We start from the raw sequence: 24,719 nt of genomic DNA on the forward strand, positions 1-24,719 counted from the left end.
CTGTCAAGTCCACTCATACAATTTGATGCATACGTTCGATTTATCGAACGTATGCACCACACAGAACGCACTGCAACTGCCTCTGCAACGCAATGCTGCAAGGCAAATGCAGCGTTTCATTGGAAATGAATGTACATCTGGTGTATCGAAACGCAAATACACAGTCGGTGTGTTCGAAGCGTTACGGTGTTTAACAACAATAACTTTATTACGCAAGTAGTAGCAGTAGTGATAATGAGAAGGCAAAACGTTGAAATCTAGGAACAAAGTAGGTATGTATTTTCCTCCAATGAGAGGAGGCGAGGCAAAGGAAACGGAAAGCGAGGCATACGTTCCATATCTAATGGAACTGCCATTTTGTTTTTCAGTTGAAGAGCCATTTCAGCTACGGTTGTTCTTGTGAAAATGGCATTATTCGACATTTAGATATTGCTTTATAGTGTGTTTTTTTCTTCAATTTAAAGACGGTCTTGTTGAGAAGTAGTGGATGGTAGTGTAAAAGACCAACTTTCCTTGTATATTGTGATTTATTTGTTCTTGTTTACGTTAGGGTCTTCTGGCTGACGACAATTAGATTGGTACTGTAGCTAGCTAGTTATCTCGGTGGTAAAATGGCGGCGAATACGACCCAGACAGCTCCAGCTGCTAACTGGTAAGACCTAAAATTATCAAGTTTAACATATCGAGCTTTCGAATATGTTCTCACTTTATTTTGACCTGTATTCTAGCTAGACATTGACATTTAATAACGTCCGAAGAAAGCCTGCGATTCGCAGAGTTCTTCTCGTTCCGTTAACGTAGCTAACGCTAACTAGCCAGTAAGTTAACGTTAGTTAACTCCTACTTTCCTGCAGCTTCGTATCGGCTAGGCTTCTGTACTAGCAAACACCACCAACTATGCAGTACGTAGCTAATTACCTTGTCTATCATAACTATCTGGGTCACAGTCCAGTAACCTAGTAACATCAATCCAAGACTCTCACTAAGTTAACGTTATCTTCCAGGCCGGGTCACAACAACTTCTAGTATCAACACGATTTTCATGTCTACGAATAGGGTGTAATAGGGCTAATGGGTTGATTCCGGACCGGGCAGTTGAGCTACTCTCTCAAGGCTTGGGCAGTATTCTCTAACTTGTCATTGAATCACTTCTATAAGATTTGGAAATGGTCTAGCTAGTTGTCAGAAAAGTTACTGTCTCTTAAATATAGGCAGGGCAAGGCGATGACTGTTTTATTCTGTACTAGCAGGGGTTCTTGCTATTCTTTATGTGGAGTCAAAGCACTCTTATTTTGAGATTCCCTCAACATACTCTCTACTAACAGACACATTTATTTCCCATCAATGAGAATGTCCCATTTTATTTAGGGGCCACAGAAATAGCAGGCTTTGAATTTTATGTGTGTGCAGGGCCATGCTCAAGCAACTGAGATGCTCATTAAACATGTTACCTTACTAAAATATATTCATATACACTTAGCAAAAATATGAATGCAACATGTAAAGTGTTGGTTTGATGAGCTAGAAATTTTCCATATGCGCATAAAGCTTATTTATCTAAAATGTTGTGCAAAAATTGCATCTGTTAGTCATCATTTTGCCTTTGCCAAGATAATCCATCCACCTGACAGGTGTGGCATATCAAGAAGCTGATTAAACAGCATGATCATTACACAGGTGCACCTTGTGCTGGGGACAATAAAAGGCCACTAAAATGTGCCGTTTTGTCACACAACACAATGCCACAGGTGTCATGTTTTGAGGGAATGTCCACCAGAGCTGTTTCCATGGAATTTAATGTTTATTTCTTTACCATAAGCAACCTCCAATGTCGTTTTAGAGAATTTGGCAGTAAGTCCAACTTTCTCACAAACGCACACCACGTGTAACCATGCCAGCCCAGGATCTCCGCATCCATCTTCTTCGTCTGCAGTATCGTCTGAGAACAGCCACCCGGACAGCTGATAAAACTGGGCTTGCACAAACTGTCAGAAACTGTTTCAGGGAAGCTCATCTATTTTTATGGTGTCATTTGGGCAAGTGATTTGCTGGTGTCAGTGTTGTGAACAGAGTGCCCCATTGTAGCGGTGGAGTTGTGGTATGAGCAGGCATAAGCTACGGACAACGAACGCAATTGCTTTTTATCGATGACTGTTTCGATGCACACAGATACCATGACGACATCCTGCGGCCCATTGTCGTGCCATTCATCCGCCACCATCACCTCATGTTTCAGCATGATAATGTACAGCCCCATGTCGCAAGGGTCTATACACAATTCCTGGAAGCTGAAAATGTCCCAGTTCTTACATTGCCTGTATACTTACCAGACATGTCACCCATTAAGCATGTTTGGGATGCTCTGGGTTGACGTGTATGACCGTGTTCCGGTTCCAGCCAATATACCGCAACTTAGCACAGCCATTGAAGAGGAGTGGGACAACATTCCACAGGCCATAATCAACAGCCTGATCTCTGCAAAGGAGATGTGTTGCGCTGCATGAGGCAAATACTGTGCACACCAGATACTTACTGGTTTTCTGATCCATGCCTTTTTTTAAGGTGTCTGTGACCCCAACAGATGCGTATCTGTATTCCCAGTCATGTGAAATCCATAGATTAGGACCTAATACATTTATTTCAATTTAGCTGCTGAGTTCCGTTTTAGCTTGTGGTGTTCTCAATTTTTATTAATCATCTGGGAAATGGGATGCAACCAACAAAGTTGCATCTATATGCAGATAGTCATACAGTACCAGTCAAAAGTCTGGACACACCTACACATTCAAGGGTTTTCTTTATTTTTACTATTTTCTACAGCGATGAATAATAATGAAGACATTAACTGTGAAATAACACACATGAAATCATGTACTAACCAAAAACGTGTAAAACAAATCAAAATATATTTTATTTGAGTTTCTTCGAAGTAGCCACCCTTTGCCTTGATGACGGCTTTGCACACTCTTGACATTCTCTTAACTTCTTGGATGAAATCGATTTGACAACAGCCAGTGCAAGTGCAGGGCGCCAAATTCAAACAACAGAAATCTCATAATTAAAATTCCTCAAACATACAATTATTATGCACCATTTTAAAGATAAACTTGTTAATCCCACCACAGTGTCCGATTTCAAAAAGGCTTTACGACGAAAGCATACCATGCGATTATGTTAGGTCAGCACCTAGTCACAGAAAAGCACAGCCATTTTTCCAGCCAAAGAGAGGAGTCACAAAAAGCAGAAATAGAGATAAAATTAATCACTAACCTTTGATGATCTTCATCAGATGACACTCATAGGACTTCATGTTACACAATACATGTATGTTTTTTTCAATAAAGTTCATATTTATATCCAAAAATCTAATTTTACATTGGCACGTTATGTTCAGTCATGTTTTGCTTCCAAAACATCCAGTGATTTTGCAGAGAGCCACATCAATTTACAGAAATACTCATCATAAATGTTGATGAAAATACAAGTGTTATGCATGGAATTAAAGATATACTTCTCCTTAATGCAACCGCTGTGTCAGATAAATAAAAATAAAAAAAGATTTACGGAAAAAGCACACCATGCAATAATCTGCGTACAGCGCTCAGGCACCAAAACAAGCCATACAGATACCCGCCATGTTGTGGAGTCATCAGAAGTCAGAAATAGCATTGTAAATATTCACTTACCTTTGATGATCTTCATCGGAATGCACTCCCAGGAATCCCAGTAACACAACTGTTTATTTTGTTCGATAAAGTCCATCGTTTATGTCCAAATATACCTCCTTTTTGTTTGCGTTTAGTTCACAAATCCAAGTTCACGAGGCGCAGGCATTTAGTCCAGACAAAGTCAAAAAAGTTATATTACAGTTCGTAGAAACATGTCAAACGATGTATAGAATCAATCTTTAGGATGTTTTTAACATAAATCTTCAATAATGTTTCAACCGGACAATTCCTTTGTCATTAGAAATGAAAAGTAACGCAGCTCGCTCTCACGGCCGCGCGCATGATTTAGCTCATGGCATTCTGCCAGACCTCTTAGTCAAACAGCTCTCATTCGCTCCCCCTTCACAGTAGAAGCCTGAAACAAGGTTCTAAAGACTGTTGACATCTAGTGGAGGCCTTAAGAAGTGCAATCGGGCCAAATTTACACTATCTTGGATAGGCAAAGACTTGAAAACCTACACACCTCAGATTTCCCACTTCCTGGTTGGATTTTTTCTCAGGTTTTTGCCTGCCATATGAGTTCTGTTATACTCACAGACATCATTCAAACAGTTTTAGAAACTTCAGAGTGTTTTCTATCCAAATCTACTAATAATATGCATATCTTAGCTTCTGGGCCTGAGTAGCAGGCAGTTTACTCTGGGCACCTTATTCATCCAAGCTACTCAATACTGCCCCCCATCCATAAGAAGTTAACCAGCGGTTACCATACCCGGCCTGCTAGGTGGTTGCTACTAAAAGTCCCCAGGACATTTACAGTATTTGGCAAGACTGCCATATCGTCTTGTGCACCAGAGGCATTAAATAGTCTACAATCCATGCTTCATCTAGATAAGTTAGAGCCACTGAACGAATTTTACATTTTGATGGGAGACTGTTAGAGAGGAGTGTAAATGCATTTTAAGGCTGGATCATGTTGCATTGTATTGTTGTATGTTTTAATTCTGTAATGTATTGGTTGTTGTTGCCTTCCTGGCCAGGTCTCCCTTGAAAAAGAGACTCTAGGTCTCAATGGGCTTTTCCTGGTTAAATAAAAAATATATTTCCTTTATGAACTAACTCAGTAAAAGCTTTGAAATTGTTGAGTTTATTTTTTTGTTCGGTGTAGTTACACATTTCCAAAAATAATCAATCTTATCTCTTGATTAGAGAATTGGTGTGCTGTAAATATTGCTGGTTTGGTGGTAGTATCTTCTAAGTTAACAAACCTAAAACTTGGTCATGTTAAATGTATCAGACATTTGTTTGGTTTCCATGCTGAATGACTGACAGTCACGTGTCTCCTGTCTGTTGTAGGTCGTATGGCGCAGCAGCAGGTCCAGAGGGCCAGACAGTCTCGGAAAACCCAGAGTGGGAGAAGGCCAGACAGGCACTGGCCTCCATCAGCAAGACCCAGAGCGCCACCAAGACCGCTCAGGCCAACCGGACCACAGCACAGGTTTGTGTTTGCTTATGTGTCTGTGTTTTGCTTCTTGGATGCATTTGTTCACTTACTGTAAGGCACGTTACCTACGATAATGAAGTGAAATTCTGCTTAGGAAGTTGTTTCATATCTGGCAGATGGCAGTTCTGTTCGTCTAATTCAGGGGTTCCTAAACTGTTTTGGTCCGCGACCCCATTTTGATATATATAAAAATGCCACCCAACCATGTAAAAAAAGTTATGTCATCAAAGGCAAATGTTCACTTAATTTAATTAGGGCTATGACAGTTTATTACAAATCAGTCTGACAGTACTTTTGACTAGGGATGCACGATATATTGGTGAACATATCGGAATCGGATGTTATTAGCTAAAAATGGCAACATCGGTATCGGCCCGATGCCTAGCCCACAATGTCTGCTGGTGTGGATCGAGCAGTCAACGAGTCCAGCAGTCATTTGAAAGAGTAAGAACATTTCAGAGAGAGAACTGAAAGGCGAAATCCATTTACGCCAAGATAATGGAATTCATTGCCCTTGACAGTCAACTGTTCTCTGTCGTGGGTGATGTTGGCTTTCGCCGACTGGTCGAGCACCGGTACACATGTTGCCCTACCGGAGTTACACAGTAATAGCGTCACTGCTATTAGCTTCACAACGTACTATGGAACACCGTTTGGGTCTTTGCGTGTCAAAAAAGATGCACGTCAAATGACACTATTTGACGAGTCAAATAAGCTTTTAATTAGTGATGCACCGATATGACATTTTTGGCCAATACTGATATCTGATATTTTCCTTGCCAAAAAAAACGATACTGATAACCGATGTTTAACATTTTTGCGGCCTTTTAAGCATTCTAGTACAGTTAAATAGTTAACACACACACATGGACGCAGCGGTCTAAGGCACGGCATCTCAGTGCAAGAGGCATCACTACAGTCCCTGGTTCGAATCCAGGCTGTATCACATCCGGCCGTAATTGGGAGTCGCATAGGGCGGCGCACAATTGGCCCAGTGTCGTCCGTGGTAGGCCGTCATTGTAAATAAGAATTTGTTCTTAACTGACTTGCCTAGTTAAATAAAGGTTACACACACACACCAAACTGACCAAAAATGTATTTTGTTGGCATTTACCTATGTCCCCATTACCAGTAAAACATAATCAAAACCTATTTCTTTCACTTGCGGTGCTGTTTTGTTGTTCAGTCGTTTCATTCTCAACCAGGATTTATCATACTATGGAAAGCCGTTTGGGTCTTTGCGTGTCAAATAACACTATTTGATGTGTCAAATAAGCTTGTTGGCCAATCATATGTTGACAACTTAGTCACGCAATGATATGGTGTGTGGTCCGCCCACTACAACTCAGGAAACCATGCAGTTTATTAGGCTACAGATGAAGTAAATTATGAAAGTGCACACTATGAGCTTGATGCTCCTTTACAGTAAATATCGAGGGTCTTATTCTGGTGACATGATCGATGCTTGACTGCTGTTTGCCAAATACAAATATCCATAATAATGTAGACTATCCTACCTGCACAGTTTACCCGCACTGTATCTGCAAGCTGTTGGCTAGAGTGCATGTGCCAAGACCAGAATAGGAAAATGTGCTATTTAACGCAACAGTTTGTGACAACTTGTTAAGCTCATGTTTTAAGTATCCCTATATTTCTGTTATTACGGGGCTATCACTCAGTCAAGAGTGCGCCTGCGCAGGGAGTCTGGTTGTCGATGGACCTAGCCTTGAGTGTAATGGCTACCTTTGAGTGTGTTCATACGGTACAGTAAACTTTGTTAAACTGGAACCTTGTCGTTGTGTCATTTCGAGTTAACAAAAACTATCGGTAGAGTTGAAGATGCAATGAAAACACACTGAACGTTTCATTTTTATTAGATACATGAAAACTTAAGCGAAAAATTACATTTTGTGTGCACTGTCATAAAGCACAGATTTCTCCAAGTCAGTTTGGTTGAAACACACCACTGGAGGGAAAATTAGCATATTTTCTTTGTGGATTTTAGAATATTCGCATTAAAATCTGTTGCCAATTGGATGGAAATCTAACTAGTGATGTTCTTTTTCCCCAAGTCTGATTTAGTGCCTGTTCGTCCATTCTGTTCTAATGAGTTCTGCGTGACTTGTGGGCATTGTAGAGTGAAACAGAATACACACATGTTCCTGAGTCTTCTGTTTCAGTGATGGGGCCATAATATTTTGCAGCTTAAACCATTCCAAAAGAGAGACATATTTATAGTAAAAAAAACGAAGCTGCTCAGTTTATTACAACCCCATCTAGCAGCTACTGAATGTTGCTGATGTAACGCCGGTTCTATGAACTAAGAACTTTTTTTTTTACTTGAGTTTTTCCCGTGACCCCATTTTTAAATGAAATGCTGGTCTAATTGTTGCAATTATTGGCATAGTAACAGTGCCTTTAAAAAAAAAAGTTGGGTGGACACTACACGACTTTCAAAATCCTAACATCGCTGAGCCTCTAACATTAAATGGCTGTCTTTCCTGTAGTTCTTTTTGTCTTGCCAACGTAGTGGTGCACTACAAGATTGTTGACCTGGTCGTGAGGATTCTCCTTACCATGCTGTCTTGCCAAAATAACAATCATGTGATTACATTTAACGTAGCTACGAACTGTGGCTCAAAGCAGCCTGAAAAACGTTTTGTCATTCACGCTTCCCATACAAATTTGAAATATCTAGCTTGCGTTTTGAATTAAATAACATTGCTTGTGAGCTTCAGAGCGTTAACAATTTGACGCTTTGGTTAAAGGCAAGTACAAACACATACTAGTAGTAGTCATCGCTCCTGCTCGAGAGTCATCTCACTGGCTTCTCTGGCGAGCTCTCATTGGCTATTGCTGAGCATCGTTCTCAACTTGTCGTTGCACATCTCACACTACAAGACCTTTGCAGATTTGGGTCCGATAAAATCAAACATGCTGGAAAATATCGGGACGTCTGGGATTGCTCAAAGACGAGATCAGTAACCCTCAGATTGAGTCTCTGACCCGCTCACATTAAACGACGGTGACGGCCACGGGCCCCGAGTAGGCAATGACATGGAGATTTTATCTCCAATCTCAAAAACTTGTTTGGGACAGCTAAATCGGAGCCAAAATTGTGTGGTGTTGACCCGGCTTTAATCTCAAAGGCGCTTGTTATTGGATATCATATATTACCTCAACAGTTATCTTAACTTGACGAGCTGTACAGCATGGACCATATTTTCCTTCCTGACACAGACATACAACTGTCTGATCTGGGCTCGTATCCACAAAGCGTCTCAAAGTAAGAGTGCAGATCTAGGATCAGGTCCCAACCTGTGTATGTAGTCTTATTGATTAGGATTCTAAAAGGCTAAACTGGTGCTAGATCAGCACTCCTACTCTGAGGCTTTGTGGATACGGGCCCAGGTCTTCCTGGCTTTTTACCCGAATATGATTCAAATGGACGAGTAGGCTTTCGTTCGGATTTGATCTCATCACTTAGTAGTTGTCTGTTTTGTTTCCAGGCGGGTCAGTTTCAGCCTGCAGTAACTGAGTCCACAGCCATACAGCAGCAGCAACAGCAGCAGTACTACCAACAGTGGTACCAACAGAACCAGCAGCAGCCGTATCCTGGGTACACCTACCCCTACAATTACTACTACCCCATGGCGCCGGGCCCCGTACGTGTACATATCCTCCGCACCCTCTACATTTCAGATGAACTGTAATGATAATAGTCCTTGGTAATGATATCCCGACACTGATGCCGGCTTTATGCACTATAGCATTTAGATAAGGAATTGGAATTGTTCGATTTAGCCTACACATTACAAAACCGGCACTTTGCGACTAAAAAAACGATGAACTGTTAACACATGATACACCGACAGAATACACAACATAAAACCATTTGTTGAAGCCAAGCCAGTACCATATTTGAAGTGTGTTTTCCTCTGATTCTCCAGTATGGTGGTGGTGGCTATCCTCCTCAGGGCCAGTATGGTGTACCTCCAGGACCTTACCCCTCTCCCACCACTCCAACTGAACAGGTAACCATCAGAAAACTGCTACTGTTGCTACTTAAATCAATCAAGTTTTCAGTTTACTTCACTCTTCCTCTATTGCAGTTTATGAATCATTGACTAAATGAGTCCCCAATGCCAGGCGTTTGTGTAAAAATGACTTTCTGTTTCCGGACAGAAGCGCGCCAGGAATCAAACGTATGAATTAAGATGTTATTGATGACTGGCATTTGAATAATGTTCTATTTCTTCCCTGACAAGCGTCCCTAATTATCTCACACTGTCAGGTACAACCCTACACTGTTGATTGGTCAATGTGTCATGCTGCCTTGTTGACAAAATGACTGAGTGGCACAGATTACTGTTCGGTTTGAGAAGGGGCACAGATGACTGTTCGGTTTGAGAAGGGGCACAGATGACTGTTCGGTTTGAGAAGGGGCACAGATGACTGTTCGGTTTGAGAAGGGGCACAGATGACTGTTCGGTTTGAGAAGGGGCACAGATGACTGTTCGGTTTGAGAAGGGGCACAGATGACTGTTCGGTTTGAGAAGGGGCACAGATGACTGTTCGGTTTGAGAAGGGGCACAGATGACTGTTCGGTTTGAGAAGGGGCACAGATGACTGTTCGGTTTGAGAAGGGGCACAGATGACTGTTCGGTTTGAGAAGGGGCACAGATGCCTCCCGGGTGGCGCAGTGGTCTAGGGCACTGCATCGCAGTGCTAACTGCGCCACCAGAGTCTCTGGGTTCGCGCCCAGGCTCTGTCGCAGCCGGCCGCGACCGGGAGGTCCGTGGGGCGACGCACAATTGGGCTAGCGTCGTCCGGGTTAGGGTGGGTTTGGCCGGTAGGGATATCCTTGTCTCATCGCGCTCCAGCGACTCCTGTGGCGGGCCGGGCGCAGTGCGCGCTAACCAAGGGGGCCAGGTGCACGGTGTTTCCTCCGACACATTGGTGCGGCTGGCTTCCGGGTTGGAGGCGCGCTGTGTTAAAGAAGCAGTGCGGCTAGGTTGGGTTGTGCTTCGGAGGACGCATGGCTTTCGACCTTCGTCTCTCCCGAGCCCGTACGGGAGTTGTAGCGATGAGACAAGATAGTAATTACTAGCGATTGGATACCACGAAAATTGGGGAGAAAAGGGGGTAAAATTTAGAGAAAAAAAGAGAAGGGGCACAGATGACTGTTCGGTTTGAGAAGGGGCACAGATGACTGTTCGGTTTGAGAAGGGGCACAGATGACTGTTCGGTTTGAGAAGGGGCACAGATGACTGTTCGGTTTGAGAAGGGGCACAGATGACTGTTCGGTTTGAGAAGGGGCACAGATGACTGTTCGGTTTGAGAAGGGGCACAGATGACTGTTCGGTTTGAGAAGGGGCACAGATGACTGTTCGGTTTGAGAAGGGGCACAGATGACTGTTCGGTTTGAGAAGGGGCACAGATGACTGTTCGGTTTGAGAAGGGGCACAGATGACTGTTCGGTTTGAGAAGGGGCACAGATGACTGTTCGGTTTGAGAAGGGGCACAGATGACTGTTCAGTTTGAGAAGGACGCTCCTCCCCGCTTTCGACCGATGACATAACGGGCCTTTACCCGGTGCCTCGCGGCTCAGCATAATGTAATCCTCCCACTAAGAATATGTCTGGAGCTGAAGTCTGAGATATTCTCAGTTTGAAGTTTTTGGAATCTCTGCAGTTTATTATCTTTCTTTCACAAGTTTCTTTTCCCCCATCTATTATTTGTCCCTACCTTCCCAGCCTCCATCCCTGCCCGTGATGGATGACCAGTCCTCCAGCTACCCCTCTCAGCCACAACCCCCTCCTCCTGCTGCCCCTCAACCACCCCCCCAGAGCCCCACCAGCTCTGAGCAGCCCCCACCCCCCCCTCCCCCAGCCATCCCTCCCAACTCCCAGTACCCCCTTCCTCCAGGGCAGAACTCCTACAACCCCATGCCCTACCCCAACAACGACCCCAATCAGATGAGAGGTTACAACCACAACCAGGGCAGGCCCAGCTATGGGCAGAGCTACCACACTCAGAACTCGTACCAGCAGCAGCAGAATAACAACCAACACCAGCAACAAGGACAGGGTCAGTATGGACCAGGAGCTGGGAGAGGAGAGGCCAACAAAAACAAGAACCATCAACAACAACAACAGCCACAGCAACAAGGACAGCAGCTCTGGCACCGCATGAAACGTGAGGGTATTGAGTTGTGTGTGTGTGTTCAGGTATCTCAAGCATATTTTTTTCTGTCAGCTTGTCTTTGTGTTTGTTTCCCATCACTTGGTGTTATTGTCTTTGTTTCAATGCCTTCTTTATTGTCTTCCACAGAGGCACCTGGAGCAGGTGCGATGAAGTTCAACATTCCCAAGCGACCCTACGTCATGACCAATCAGAGTTTCCCTCCTGGGGAACAACTCACCGGATTGGCTGCTACTCCTTCCTCCCCAGCTGCTGCTCCTGCTGCACCTGGCGGTGCCCAGACACGGTGAGGAGACAGCTACTAATGACACCAATAATCTGTCTTTACTATCCTTAATACCTACTGGGGAAGAATGACGTATCTCTACTCATGATCAGAAGATGACAGGGGTTTAAAATCTGCATCCAATAGATTTCAGAAGTACCATGTCCCGCTTTCTCAAACTAATAATTAGTCACTTCAAATTGACCTAGTACTCCCAAACCAGTTTCCTTTCCCCCTGATTTACTGTTGCGATGCTGATTATAAAAATGATTCCCTCAGGCCCCAGGACTGGCCCCAGGCGATGAAGGAGTATGTTCAGCGCTGCTTCACAGCCTGTGAGAATGAGGAGGACAAGGACCGCACCGAAAAGGGGCTGAAGGAGGTCCTACAGAAAAGACTACAGGATGGGTCTGCCTACACCATCGACTGGGACCGCGAGCCTCTGCCTGAGTGAGTGGAGCAGTTGTTCTTGGAACTTAGCCTGATGTTTCACTGTCTTGGAACTTAGCCTGATGTTTCACTGTCTTGGAACTTAGCCTGATGTTTCACTGTCTTGGAACTTAGCCTGATGTTTCACTGTCTTGGAACATAGCCTGATGTTTCACTGTCTTGGAACATAGCCTGATGTTTCACTGTCTTGGAACTTAGCCTGATGTTTCACCGTCTAGGAACTTAGCCTGATGTTTCACCGTCTAGGAACTTAGCCTGATGTTTCACTGTCTAGGAACTTAGCCTGATGTTTCACCGTACGCCGAGCTAAGCCCGATGTTTCACCGTCCGCCGAACTTAGCCCGATGTTTCGCCGAACTTAGCCCGATGTTTCGCCGAACTTAGCCCGATGTTTCGCCGAACTTAGCCCGATGTTTCGCCGAACTTAGCCCGATGTTTCGCCGAACTTAGCCCGATGTTTCGCCGTCCGCCGAACTTGCCCGATGTTTCACCGCCCGCCGAACTTTGCCCGAATCCCCTTTCGGAGACCAAATACCTCATTTCTGCCTAAGCCCTATCAAGAGGTGCTAGTCATCCTAATCCCTTCTCTCCTCTCTCTCCGTCCAGACTGAAGGCCAAGCAGTCTCGCTGGGAGGCTGTACCCACCCAGAGGACTCTGGAGAGTTCTGTGGGTCGTGGTGGGGTTACAGGTGGGGCTACGCGTGGCAGGGGTGGTGGGGCCAGGGTGGGGCACTACAGGAACGTCTTCTCCCAGAGAAGCCCCTCATCCAGCTCCTCAGGCTCCTCCTCTCGCTCCCCCTCTCCCTCCCACAGCCGACACAGGGACCGCAATGGCCAGAGACACAGACGCAGGTGAGAGACGTTGTGTTTGTATGTTTTGGGTTAGTCCAGTGATTTTAATTTTTTCATATTTTTTTCATAATTGGCCAGGTGTATTATTTGTCCCAACCTGCTTTGTTATAGGTCAAATATTCCCCTTAATATAGTATAATGATAGCCACTCTAAAGAGAGAAAGTATGCTGGGTAGTTTTATGTTGTAATGTCCTGTTCCTTCTCCTCTTCCAGTGACTCTGAGTCCCAGTCGGACAGCAGCATGTCCAGTGACCTCCGAACCCAGCTTCCCCGGCGCAACCAGAAAGGAGGGCGTGGCCGTGGGGGCGACAGGGACCGAGGCAGAGGGGGTGGAGAGAGGGGACGAGGAAGGGGCGGAAGAGGCAACAGAGGACGGAGGTAAACAGGCATGTTTTGGCCTCAAGGAAAAATTCTAGCCGAAATGTTTTGCATGTCAGCAATCAAGTTTTCAAGATATACAACTTTCAAAATACAGAAATGTAGCCGGAATTATGCATTTTGCATCATGTTATGCCAAACTGCAAAATGCGGACAAAATGCGTCATACCGGCTGTATTTTGAAAGTGATACATCTTGAAAACTTGATTGCTGACATGCAAAACATTCTGGGACTATATCAACAATGGACTAATGAAACAAATACCAAAAGCTAGTTTTGGGTGATATCTTCTTTCAAGTCATTTGCCTTGACCCACCCACAAACTAATATTCACCTTTCCCTGATTCTCATTGTGCTGATCACATTTCGGCTTCTCTTCTCAGAAACATGGATGACGCTAACTCCACCGTCCTGGGCAAGAAGAGGAAAGGTGGGAACGCCGGCCTGGACTTCCACGACCCCCACCGGGAGGCCAAGAAACAAAGCCGAGCGGCACGCTTCCACAACACCAAGATGCGCTCAGAGCCCCTGGTGCTGTCCATCAACAACCTGGAGCTGCCCAAGGAGGACCTGAGCTGGGACGACTGCCCCATCGTGGGCACCTGCCAAGAGATCACCAAGATCTACCTGAGACTCACCTGTGCCCCCGACCCTGCCACCGTGCGTCCCGTATCTGTGAGTATCGCCTGTCACGTGGAATGAGAGGATCCTTATTTGAGGCCTCCGTTCAGATGTAGTGATGCTCGTCTCCAAATCTCCTGTCTCTGGCAAGGTGCTGAGGAAGTCTCTGTTGGCCGTGAAGGCCCACTGGAAGACCCGTCAGGACTACCCCTACGCCTGTGAACAGATGAAGTCCATACGACAGGACCTCACAGTCAGTTTACATGTCCTCTTTAGTTTTGTCAAACAGGCACTTTGTCTTATCTCGGTATTTGAGTCCTATTGTATGAGGATATGAAAACAGGAGGCGTCTCTCTTCTCATTTCAGGTCCAAGGAGTTCGTACAGAGTTCACAGTGGAAGTATACGAGTGCCATGCACGCATCGCTCTGGAAAAGGTGAGAGGTCCTCTCCATACATTGTCCCCCTTTGCTACCTTGTATTTGACGTCAGGCGTCGTATGAGTTTAAAGGTGCGGTGTCGTACTAGATGTGCATTCTTCTCTGAACGTTTGGGTTGTTACCAGGGCGACCACGCAGAGTTCAACCAGTGCCAGATGCAGCTGAAGGCCCTGTATAAGGACAACCCGTCAGAGAACATAGGGGAGTTCACTGCTTACAGACTACTCTACTATATCTTCACTAAAAACTCTGGAGGTAACTTACCACCTGCCTGATATTCCTCATCAATCATATTTCTGCATTGGAATTTGGCTCGCATAGAATTGAGCTTAATGTCCTGATTTTCTTGGTTGCGTGTTTGCCCCCCACACACAGACATCACGACTGAGCTGGTGTACCTGACTGCGGCGCTGCGGGCGGATGAGTGTGTCTCCCACGCTCTCTCCCTCCGCGCCGCCTGGGCTCTGGGAAACTTCCACCGGTTTTTCCAGCTCTACCGGAGAGCCCCACGCATGGCATCCTACCTCATAGACAAGTTTGTAGAGAGGGAGAGGATGATCGCTCTCAGGGCCTTATTCAAAACGTACGTCAGAGGCCTTTCATCCAAACTCCATGGTTCCTAACAATTCGTCATTTTACGTAGTTGTATGTAGGATAGAAATGGTCCAACTTTAAATTGCCTCTCCCCCTCTGTTTTCCCAGATTCAGACCAGACTTGCCGGTGGAGTATGTGCAGTCCAGTCTGGGCTTCCTTTGTTTAGACTCTTGCATGGCCTTCCTCACAGGCCTGGGGGTCACCTTCTTCCCCTCTGACCCCAGCAAGATAGACTGCAAAACCAGCTCAGCCTGTCTGGCAGCCTCCTGAGGGGGTGGGGGGTTTACCAGGGAGGGGGGAAAGCACACTAAAGGGAGATACTGAGAGATAGACAGGGTCAGGAATGTACCCTACAGTTCTTCTGCACTACACTTCAGGAGGGAGACTAGTAGTTAAACTGAAACTACAATTTAGTCCTGTAGAAAGAGGGAGATATGCACTAGGGCGCACTAAATCACTTAAGGCTGAAATTCAGTGAGGATCCCACCCACAGATGCGCTGTACTCACAGATATGGACTGTATAACAAGAGTGGGGGAGATTATCTGCATACATGCTGCACATCAAATACATTTAGAATAGCTTAGCCCCACATCTCTGATCAGCTCAAGATATTAATTATACCTTCGACTTAGAACGTTTTTATGACGAACAGATGATGTTAGGCATTAGTTCAAGTTAAGACCTGAAGATCAAGCGCCAACTCACACAGATCAGGGAACAGCGTAGCCTCAAGGTCTCCCTTCCACTATCGCTCTCAGAAGTTTTAAGCTAACAGTGTTCTGTTATGTTTTTCCTTCCCTCAAGTCAACAGCCTCAAACTCATGCGAAGACAAGACTTGAGAACCCAAGAGAGAGATGGAAACGAAATGAGCTAAAGTCATCCCTCAAGCCCTCATCCAGCAGGCTGCTCATCCACTCCAAAACCAAACCATCAACCAGAGAAGAGGTTTGTCTGTTCAGGTGTTCAGCTCTAGAGACTGTGCTAGCCCTTTGCTGCTTTCAGGAAGCCTTCGTGATCCAGCGTCCAATCCGGGAGAGGAGGAGATGGTGGTTTGTATGTCCTGCCCCCCCCCCCCCCCCTCCCCCAAGCTGTCTACGATTGGCAATCAGGTGGGGAAAGTTACCCCCACTTCCTGTTCCTGCCTAGCCCTGCACACTTGTCACCCCTGAAAGGTATTGACTGAGAAATCTGAAGGTTCTGATTGGCTCCTTGCCCAGGTTGGCCACATCCATCCTTACCCCACAGTTGTCTGCTACCCACAATCCCCTGCTTCACCATTCAACAGTCGTCACCCAGAGTTCACCAAAGTTTGACCACAAAGTTTACATCCCAGTTATATCTGCTCTCTAATATAGTAGATCTCCAAGCCTGGCGTCCAGTCCCTTCTGGTAGGCATTGACTTATAAAGTGTGATGGTGGATACAGTCCCCTAATCTTTACCAAGAATGGCCTCTGCAATCCCTCTGTATGTGTCCAGGAGGCAGGATATCCACCTATAGTCCATCTATCCCCTGAGAGCAGACAAGGAGGCAGTCTCCCACCCCTTAAGAGTACCAAATAACCAAGTTGAGGCTCTGAGCGAACCTGTGGTGTTTCCTGAGTTAGCCGATCAACAGCCCCCTCAGCAGCATGGAATAGCAGTCGTCAAGCACTCCCACCACACAGGAAGAAGTCAGCTCCATCAAGATGGTGCAAAGTCTCCACCTTCAAATATGGTGGCTGGATCAGTTCCGCCATACGGAGATGAGATCGCTGTCTGTGCAGATGGTGGCAACGTCTGGGTTTGTATGCTCCACACTCCGTTCAATAAGGCTGAGTATGTATGTATGGCTGGTAAGAAAAAGGACTCTTGGTGTGCTGGAAGGAGGTGGATGACAGCACAGCAAAGACCACCTGGTATTCACTATTGGCTCATTCACAAACACTAACCATTGGTTTGGGTTAAGGTGTATGATATCAAGTCTATGGTAATTGCTTAAATTCCATCCACGTGATAGTGTGTCTGAAATTGTGATATAAAATGAAGGTTGCCAGTATTAACCCTTGGGGAACACCCCTAATTTGCAAGACAATGGTGAAGCCAAACTGTCAAATTATGCAGGTGCAGATAGATACCTTTTAAACCTGAATTTGTGTAACTCCTCAATTGAAAATTGCCATTCTGCCACAAAACATTAATTTAGGACATTAATGTTGACGGCTAAAGCATACAAGACTCTGCTTATCAAATGTTTGTAATCAAATAATCTGCTTATATATTTAACGCTAAGAAATCACCATGTGATATTTTTAAAACCCCATTGCAGACATTTTGGTTTTCAGTAAAGGCAGGTGAGAGTGAAGGATTGTAGAGTAGTTATTTTGGGGTCCTATCCAGCAGTTATACATTAGGCTACATCCCTGTGTATACTCTTGATAAGATCTGAAGCGAGGAGACTAGTGTGGAGAGTTAATTGTAAATCAACATAATTGGCAATACATAAATAGAACCTAGAAATGGAACATGAGTTTGTGATATCAGTTGATCTAATATCAGCATATTGTTGTTTTCAGGCATGACCTTAAAGAGTATTAACTCAATTCACATCAAAGATTGAGGTATTTTAGTGAGTTCAGTGCCATTGCGGAGATATCAAATTTATTTGTCACATGCGCTGAATACAACAGGTTCAGGCTGAAATGCTTACCTACGAGCCCTTTCCCAACAATGCAGAGTTAAAAAGTAAGACAAATTATATAAATAAAAGGGATTTGGTAAGACAATAAAAAAAACTAATGAGGCTATATACAAGATAGGACTCTACTTTCAGGATGAACAGAAGTCTGTGCTGTAACAAATGTCCTGTGTGCTCATCCATAGAGTAGATGTGTCAGTATCTAATGTACATGGTTGTGGATTCAGTTGGCCTTTTTTCTTCTCAGTAATTATTCATTGGTAATTTTGATATGTTTTATGTTTACCAGGGCAAGTGTAATTTTGACAGAAACGTATATGGTGAATGAGAAGCTGAAGCATTTTAGATATGGGTAATAAACACTTAATTCTTTAAGACAATTGATGTGAATATGTAAATTATAATTACAAATCTAAAAAGTTGGATGATTTGGAATACATTGCCTGTTTTTGATATTGCCGTGGATTTAAATGGGGAATTAATAGTAACTGCTTTTTTGTAGTGCAAACACTGGCGTGATTTCTACCCTATATTTTTGGCCGCTTATTCAATAAGTGTGCAGGACAGAAGGTTTATATTTTGGGCTTTTACGGGGATTGAAAATGGGATATTTGCTGTATAAACCAAATATTTTTCTTGCCAAATTTCCCTTAGATATGCACACTTGGTTGACCACTTTCATTTCTTACTCATTTTTTAAAATGCTCATCTTCTGTAAACCCATTTTTCTTTTTAGATTTTATTTAATGCATTTCTGTCATCTCAACCTTTCTGGCTATCTGTACTCATGAACCCCTTAGAGCAGTGGTATTCAAAGTCAGCATCGTGACCCATGAGGGAAATGCGAAAACATTCATAGGTCATACTGTATGGGACAATATAGAAATGTTTTTGAGAAAAATAATTTGAAAAATCCATTTTTATTGAGTAAATGTATTTATTGGTTTATTTTAATTTCGATGAGATGAACATGTAATGAATTGAAGGTATATATTTTTTAAAGGGTGTCAGTGGGTTTGGAAATTCTTCCGGCCAAAAAAAATTGTCCCCAGAAATTCTGGTGGAAAAAATGGTGTCCCTGCTGAAAAGGTTTGAATATCACTGCCTAAGAGATAAGTAATGTACTAAAACCACCACACAACATCCTGATGGCAAGAGAAAGGTTTGGTTGAAGGCACTGCACTCCCATCAGCCAAGAAACAAACTGTTACTGTGTGTGTTTGTGTTGCTCAAGTCTCCCGTTTGTCAATTTCTTTGGAAGTAGTTTGTCAAAGAGCAAACCCAGACCTGTTTCAGATTAACAGTGACTTGGCTGGTGTGAGTCAGTGTTTTGATATGGTAACATATCAATATGGTACCGTCATTATGTTATTAATATTCTTAATGATTGGATTGAGAGCCTGTGAGAGAGAGAGATTTATATGACATGACTGCAGGATCAGTTTCAATATGAATGTCTGGATGAGTGATCAGTCTTTTCAGCAACCCTTCTACCCATTTATAGATACCTTTTTCATTTGACTGGCACTATTTTGTGTGATATGTGCTCTTGTTTCGGGTCACTTCGGTCATTAATTTCAGAAGTTGTACTCATGACTCAACTTGTCCCTTCTCTCCTCATCTTCCTATCCTCTGTCCATCTTTACTTTTCCCCACTCCCTTCACCAGTCCTTTTCTCTTATTTTTCTTCTTGCAGTACTGCATTACAGGAGCAAAAGGAATGTGAAAAGAGCACCACCTCCCAGCCTCCAGAAGCAAGCTGGAGAGAGGGAAAAGTGTGAGAAATGGAAGACTTGATACTGCCAACTCAAGTTCAAGCCATTTTGTCAATATGACCTGAAATGTTGTGTTGTCTTATACATGGGAGCCTGACTTCAATTGTTTTAGTCAAGTCTTTTGAATGTATTTTATTTGACTATTCTTAACTTGAATCAAGAAAATATTCAATGTCAGATTTTCTCCCCCTCTAGTTTGCCAGAAACAATCTATAGTTAGGAAGGTTTGCCAGAAATCTGTCTATAGTTAGGAAGGCCTATACCTCTAAACCATCATGTGTTAATGTATACTGTTTGTCCAGAAACATTTGCATGCGTTCTTGTTTTTCATAACCAGGGTGTTCCCTAGAAATTGCTTTGTCATTATGTCAACTTCTCAAGTACAGATCAATATTTGGTAAGGCAACCTTTTTTTGTCAGTGAATTTTTGGCGTGTCTAACCTCGATGCATTTTGTCAGCTGCCTCATGTGGTCTACCTGTAAATTAATTTGCCCGCATTTGGTATTTGTCGTAATACAATGGGAGTTATTTTAACTTGGAAACACATTCATAAGTATCTCTAGCATGTAAACTACTTTTTGGGATTTGAAATGGATCTGGACATACAGCATACAATTTCCATTATATCAAGGAAAATACTCTATTCCATTCTAGATATTTTTTTTCTTATCTGCTTATATTTGGCCACATTCTTGTCAGTTTTGATTAGTCCGGTAGTAGTTGGCTCCCATATCAGAATGTTGCTCTGTACCTTTCCTAAACAGGATGCTTTTCTGTCTTGTCTCTGTTGATTTCAGACACCTCTTCAACAGTGAAGTCAAGTTCATGTAGCGTGCTATCTCCTGGTCAGATGTTTAACAACGCAGAACCTCTCATATCTCACATTGATGCTTTAGTTCTGATAAAAAAAATCTGTTCAATGACAGTTTAACTGTACATTTCCATTTAACTAACAATGCTTCTCCTTTTTAAAATGTGCTGCTCCTTCTCTTACTCTTTCAACTGTTCCTTCTGACACCTGTGGGTTTGTTTTTTCCTCTTGAACTTCATCAATGTGTAACTCCTGCCTCCATATGTCCTATTAGACTGCACTTGAACAATTCCCTTTTCTTACTTCAGCCTGATGCATCAGTTCATTTTTAATTCTTCACTGTCTTTAGTGGATTTGTTCTGTTGCTCCTTTTCTCTCTTACCTGCATGTGTCCCTTCTATCATCTCCTTTCTCCACCCTCTTCATGTTGAGTATCTGTTTGCTAGTGACTATTGTTGCTGAGTAACTATCCATTCTCAGTAGTAAGTATTGCTTCTACGCTGCTCAGGTGGTTTGTTGCAGCTAGCTGGAACTAAAGGATATACTTGCAAAATATCCCTCCTCCCCAGTCTCAACCCTCCCTGGATTGTATTTGAAATGAAATACTCCCGTTTTGTAAATACTGTGTACATATGTATTTTTTTCTTGAACCTAATAAAATAAAAGTTTAGAAATAAGTATTGTTTGTCTTGAGTTACAGAAATGACACGTTGCACTTCTACTTAATCAATGTAAAAATTGCTGCTCAAGATTGATATTGTATCAAACCCAGAAGACTACTGAAACTGAACATTGTTAAAGGCATTTATTATTTAAAATTAAAAAAATCCAAACAGACAGCAATGGACAATCAATCATATTACAGGGACAGTTCAGTGAGATTGATTTCAATCTAAGTCCTGAAATTATAGCTATCATGTCACTGATCAACATGATTGCACTGTTTCTAGGGATTGGCACTGAACTTAAATTCAAGGAACAATATTAAATGTCAAAAGAATGGCCGAAGTAAAAAATAGCTCACAGCATGACCAGAGAGCAGTTGGAAAAGGCATGCAAAATAATGAAGAGGAAATTGAGTAGGCTGAAGAAGCAACAAGCACTAAAGCTACAAACCACAGAATAGCAATAGAAATCCTCATGTCTTCTAGAGAACTACAGATAGGTGGAGAGGAAATTCTTCAAGATTCATCTCTTCAGATGTGTAAGTTCATAATGAAGGAAAATAAGTTCTAGGAAGAGAAAAGCACACAGGAATAAAAGGTGACAGATGTGAAAGTGTAACAGTATAACTTTAAACCGTCCCCTCGCCCCGACACGGGCGCGAACCAGGGACCCTCTGCACACATCAACAACTGACACCCACGAAGCGTCGTTACCCATCGCTCCACAAAAGCCGCGGCCCTTGCAGAGCAAGGGGAAACCCTACATCTAGGTTTCAGAGCAAGTGACGTAACTGATTGAAACGCTACTAGCGCGTACCCGCTAACTAGCTAGCCATTTCACATCCGTTACAAAAGCAGGTACAAGAGAAAAATGAAAGCAAGGGGCATAGAACATGAGAGGAGAGGGAAGATGAAAGCAGTTTTTCACAGGAGCTCAGAAGACAGGAAAGCATTCAGAACAGGTGAATAAAGAAGAAAAACAGCAGTTAAAGAACTAAATACAAAGCTGAAAGAGGAGGACCTAATTAGGGTCAGAGGGAAAGAGGAAAACCTAAAGTGTGTCAGAGAGGAGCAGAGGGAAAGAGGAGGACCTGAAGAGGGATAGAGAGGAGCAGAGGAGAACCTAAAGAGGAACAGAGAGGAGCAGAGGGAAAGAGGAGGACCTGATAGGAGCAGAGGAGGACCTAGAGAGGAGCAGAGGGAAAGAGGAGGACCTGAAGAGGGTCAGAGAGGAGCAGAGGGAAAGAGGAGGACCTGAAGAGGGTCAGAGAGGAGCAGAGGGAAAGAGGAGGACCTGAAGAGGGTCAGAGATGAGCAGAGGGAAAGAGGAGGACCTGAAGAGGGACAGAGATGAGCAGAGGGAAAGAGGAGGACCTAAAGAGGGTCAGAGATGAGCTGAGGGAAAGAGGAGGACCGAAAGAGGGACAGAGAGGAGCAGAGGGAAAGAGGAGGACCTGAAGAGGGACAGAGATGAGCTGAGGGAAAGAGGAGGACCGAAAGAGGGACAGAGAGGAGCAGAGGGAAAGAGGAGGACCTGAAGAGGGTCAGAGATGAGTAGAGGGAAAGAGGGGAGCAGAGGGAAAGAGGAGGACCTAAAGAGGGTCAGAAATGAGCAAAGGGAAAGAGGAGGACCGAAAGAGGGACAGAGAGGAGCAGAGGGAAAGAGGAGGACCTAAAGAGGGTCAGAGATGAGCTGAGGGAAAGAGGAGGACCGAAAGAGGGACAGAGAGGAGCAGAGGGAAAGAGGAGGACCTGAAGAGGGTCAGAGATGAGTAGAGGGAAAGAGGGGAGCAGAGGGAAAGAGGAGGACCTAAAGAGGGTCAGAAATGAGCAGAGGGAAAGAGGAGGACCGAAAGAGGGACAGAGAGGAGCAGAGGGAAAGAGGAGGGACAAAGAGGAGCAGAGGGAAAGATTTGGACCTGAAGTGGGACAGAGAGGAGCAGAGGGAAAGAGGAGGACCTGAAGAGGGACAGAGAGAGCAGAGGAAAAGAAGATGTAATAGAGAAACAAAAAATAGAAGAAATAGACAGCACAGTAAAGTGAAGGAAAGCAATGACAAAGGAGAAAGAAAAGAAGATGGACAGAACATTTAGAAAACTTTAAAATAGGAAAGCAAAATAAATGACAGAAAACAGAAAAAGAAGAAATTGGAAATGAGTTCTAGCTTAAAGCAAACAGAAAGATAGAACTCACAAGTCAGGTAAAAGAATCAGGAGGTTGTAATGTTAGTATACAGAAATAGTTCATGTTAATAGAGAAAGTATATACCAAAGTGTAGAGCAAAGCAGAATTACAGAAATGATCAAAGACAAGAAATGTAAAAGTGGCACAGCTAGATGACTACAAGACAGCGAAGAGGACAGTGTGTAAAAAGCAAAAGGAGAGATTAGAAAGAAAGAGTACATCTGAAACAAAGAGGAAAGAATTGCAGAATATCAGTAGCAGAGGAAAAGTGGAATAAAATTCAGAAACAGAAGTTGGGAAAAGAAAAATAAATATTGTGTAAATAGAAGACAGCAAGAGGAAAGATTAACCTAGAAAAAGGACAATTTAGGGGAAAATAAAGGAGAAATGCTGTTGGGAAAATAGAGAAGAGGACAGCAGAAGTAAGAGGTCAGGAAGGTAACATTACAGTGAAAGAAACTAGGAAATGTACAATTTAGAGAACAACATGATAATATACAGAGTCAAGATGGTGAGGAAATTATTTGAAAGCATCAAAGCAGAGAAATAAAGTTTAGAAAATGAAGACAAATGTGTCAGTAAAGAAGACAAAGGGTGAAGAAAGAAAGCCAGAAGATTAATACAGAAAAGGTGAAACGGATAAAGAGTGAAGAAACATGAGAAAAAATGTAGCTAAATAAGTTTACAATTGCTATTAGATTGAAAGAAGGGGAAATTATACATCTGATATCCATGCAAAAAGAAAATAGAAAAATAACAGACTTGAAAGCAGAGGAGTTTGAAAGAGAGAGAGCAAGAGCGAGAGAGAGAAAGAGCAAGAGAGAGACCATGAGCGAGAGAGAGAGAGGACAGCAGAGTAGAAGTAAAAAGGCATATTTTTCCATATTATACATTTTTACTAGATGTAAAAATACCTTGATGAAGGCATGACAATCAAACCGTTGTTGAAATTGAATAATACCATGATAAAGTGTGACTTTAGTTTCTATTTCAAATTGATATTGTAGGCATGGTTATCCAACCCTCAATTATATCTCGTAGGTTTAAGGTTAGGGTTAAGTTCCCCTTAGAAATAGTGAGAAAAACCAGAACAACAACAGTAAAGCTTGGAAAGAGAAGTCTTTTTCCACTTCCAAGAAGATAGGAAAACGAAGCTGTGAAGAAAGAGGGGAAATAAGTATACAAAAACTAAAGCTGAACTTTGCATAAAGAAGAGGTTTAGCCCATAGGTTGAAACACACGTAGTAAGACCACACACTAAAGCAAGGCATGCACAGGGCTGGGTGTCTAGGTACTATACTGTAGTCCCCCTAGAACCACACATACAACATTTGAGATACTAAACTCAAATATGAAGTTATATGCGCTGATCTTAAGTTAAGATTCAGTCCATACAGTACAAAGGTACTGAACCAGAAACAGTTGCATAAACATATGCAGACAGTCATTTCTGTAAAACACTCACAACCTTCTTGCACTGGTATGAGTCAGCCTCAAAACGTACACTTATAGTTGACAAAAGGAACACTGAGAATTTAAGTTTGAGCAGAATAGTGAAGGACTGCAAAAAGAGGCATTGAAAAAGAGAAAGGAAAATGACATGAATCAAAGAGAGGAGAGGAAAGGG

The 24,719-nt window shown here is 43.3% G+C and overlaps 1 protein-coding gene across 1 annotated transcript; it reads left to right on the forward strand.

The window, feature by feature from the left end:
- Nucleotides 1-362: 362 nt before the first annotated feature.
- Nucleotides 363-20,920, forward strand: LOC120031435 (leukocyte receptor cluster member 8 homolog). Its single transcript, XM_038977186.1, has 15 exons — nt 363-652; nt 5,025-5,166; nt 8,682-8,837; nt 9,123-9,206; nt 10,929-11,370; nt 11,506-11,662; nt 11,921-12,091; nt 12,698-12,943; nt 13,158-13,322; nt 13,707-13,998; nt 14,096-14,197; nt 14,312-14,380; nt 14,509-14,638; nt 14,759-14,966; nt 15,086-20,920. Exons 1-15 carry the CDS (start codon nt 612-614, stop codon nt 15,246-15,248), a joined length of 2,568 nt encoding a protein of 855 aa, XP_038833114.1. The 5' UTR covers nt 363-611; the 3' UTR covers nt 15,249-20,920.
- The last annotated feature ends 3,799 nt before the right edge of the window (nt 20,921-24,719 follow it).

This window comes from Salvelinus namaycush, chromosome 37, assembly GCF_016432855.1.
Source record: "Salvelinus namaycush isolate Seneca chromosome 37, SaNama_1.0, whole genome shotgun sequence".
Classification (NCBI taxonomy): domain Eukaryota; kingdom Metazoa; phylum Chordata; class Actinopteri; order Salmoniformes; family Salmonidae; genus Salvelinus; species Salvelinus namaycush.

Bases quoted from the DNA above. Each gene is read 5' to 3' on its own strand.
- LOC120031435 (XM_038977186.1), top strand. From the start codon at position 612: ATGGCGGCGAATACGACCCAGACAGCTCCAGCTGCTAACTG. The intron at 9,207-10,928 runs GTAACCATCAGA...CTACCTTCCCAG, and splicing joins CCACCACTCCAACTGAACAG to CCTCCATCCCTGCCCGTGAT. The intron at 12,092-12,697 runs GTGAGTGGAGCA...CTCTCCGTCCAG, and splicing joins GACCGCGAGCCTCTGCCTGA to ACTGAAGGCCAAGCAGTCTC.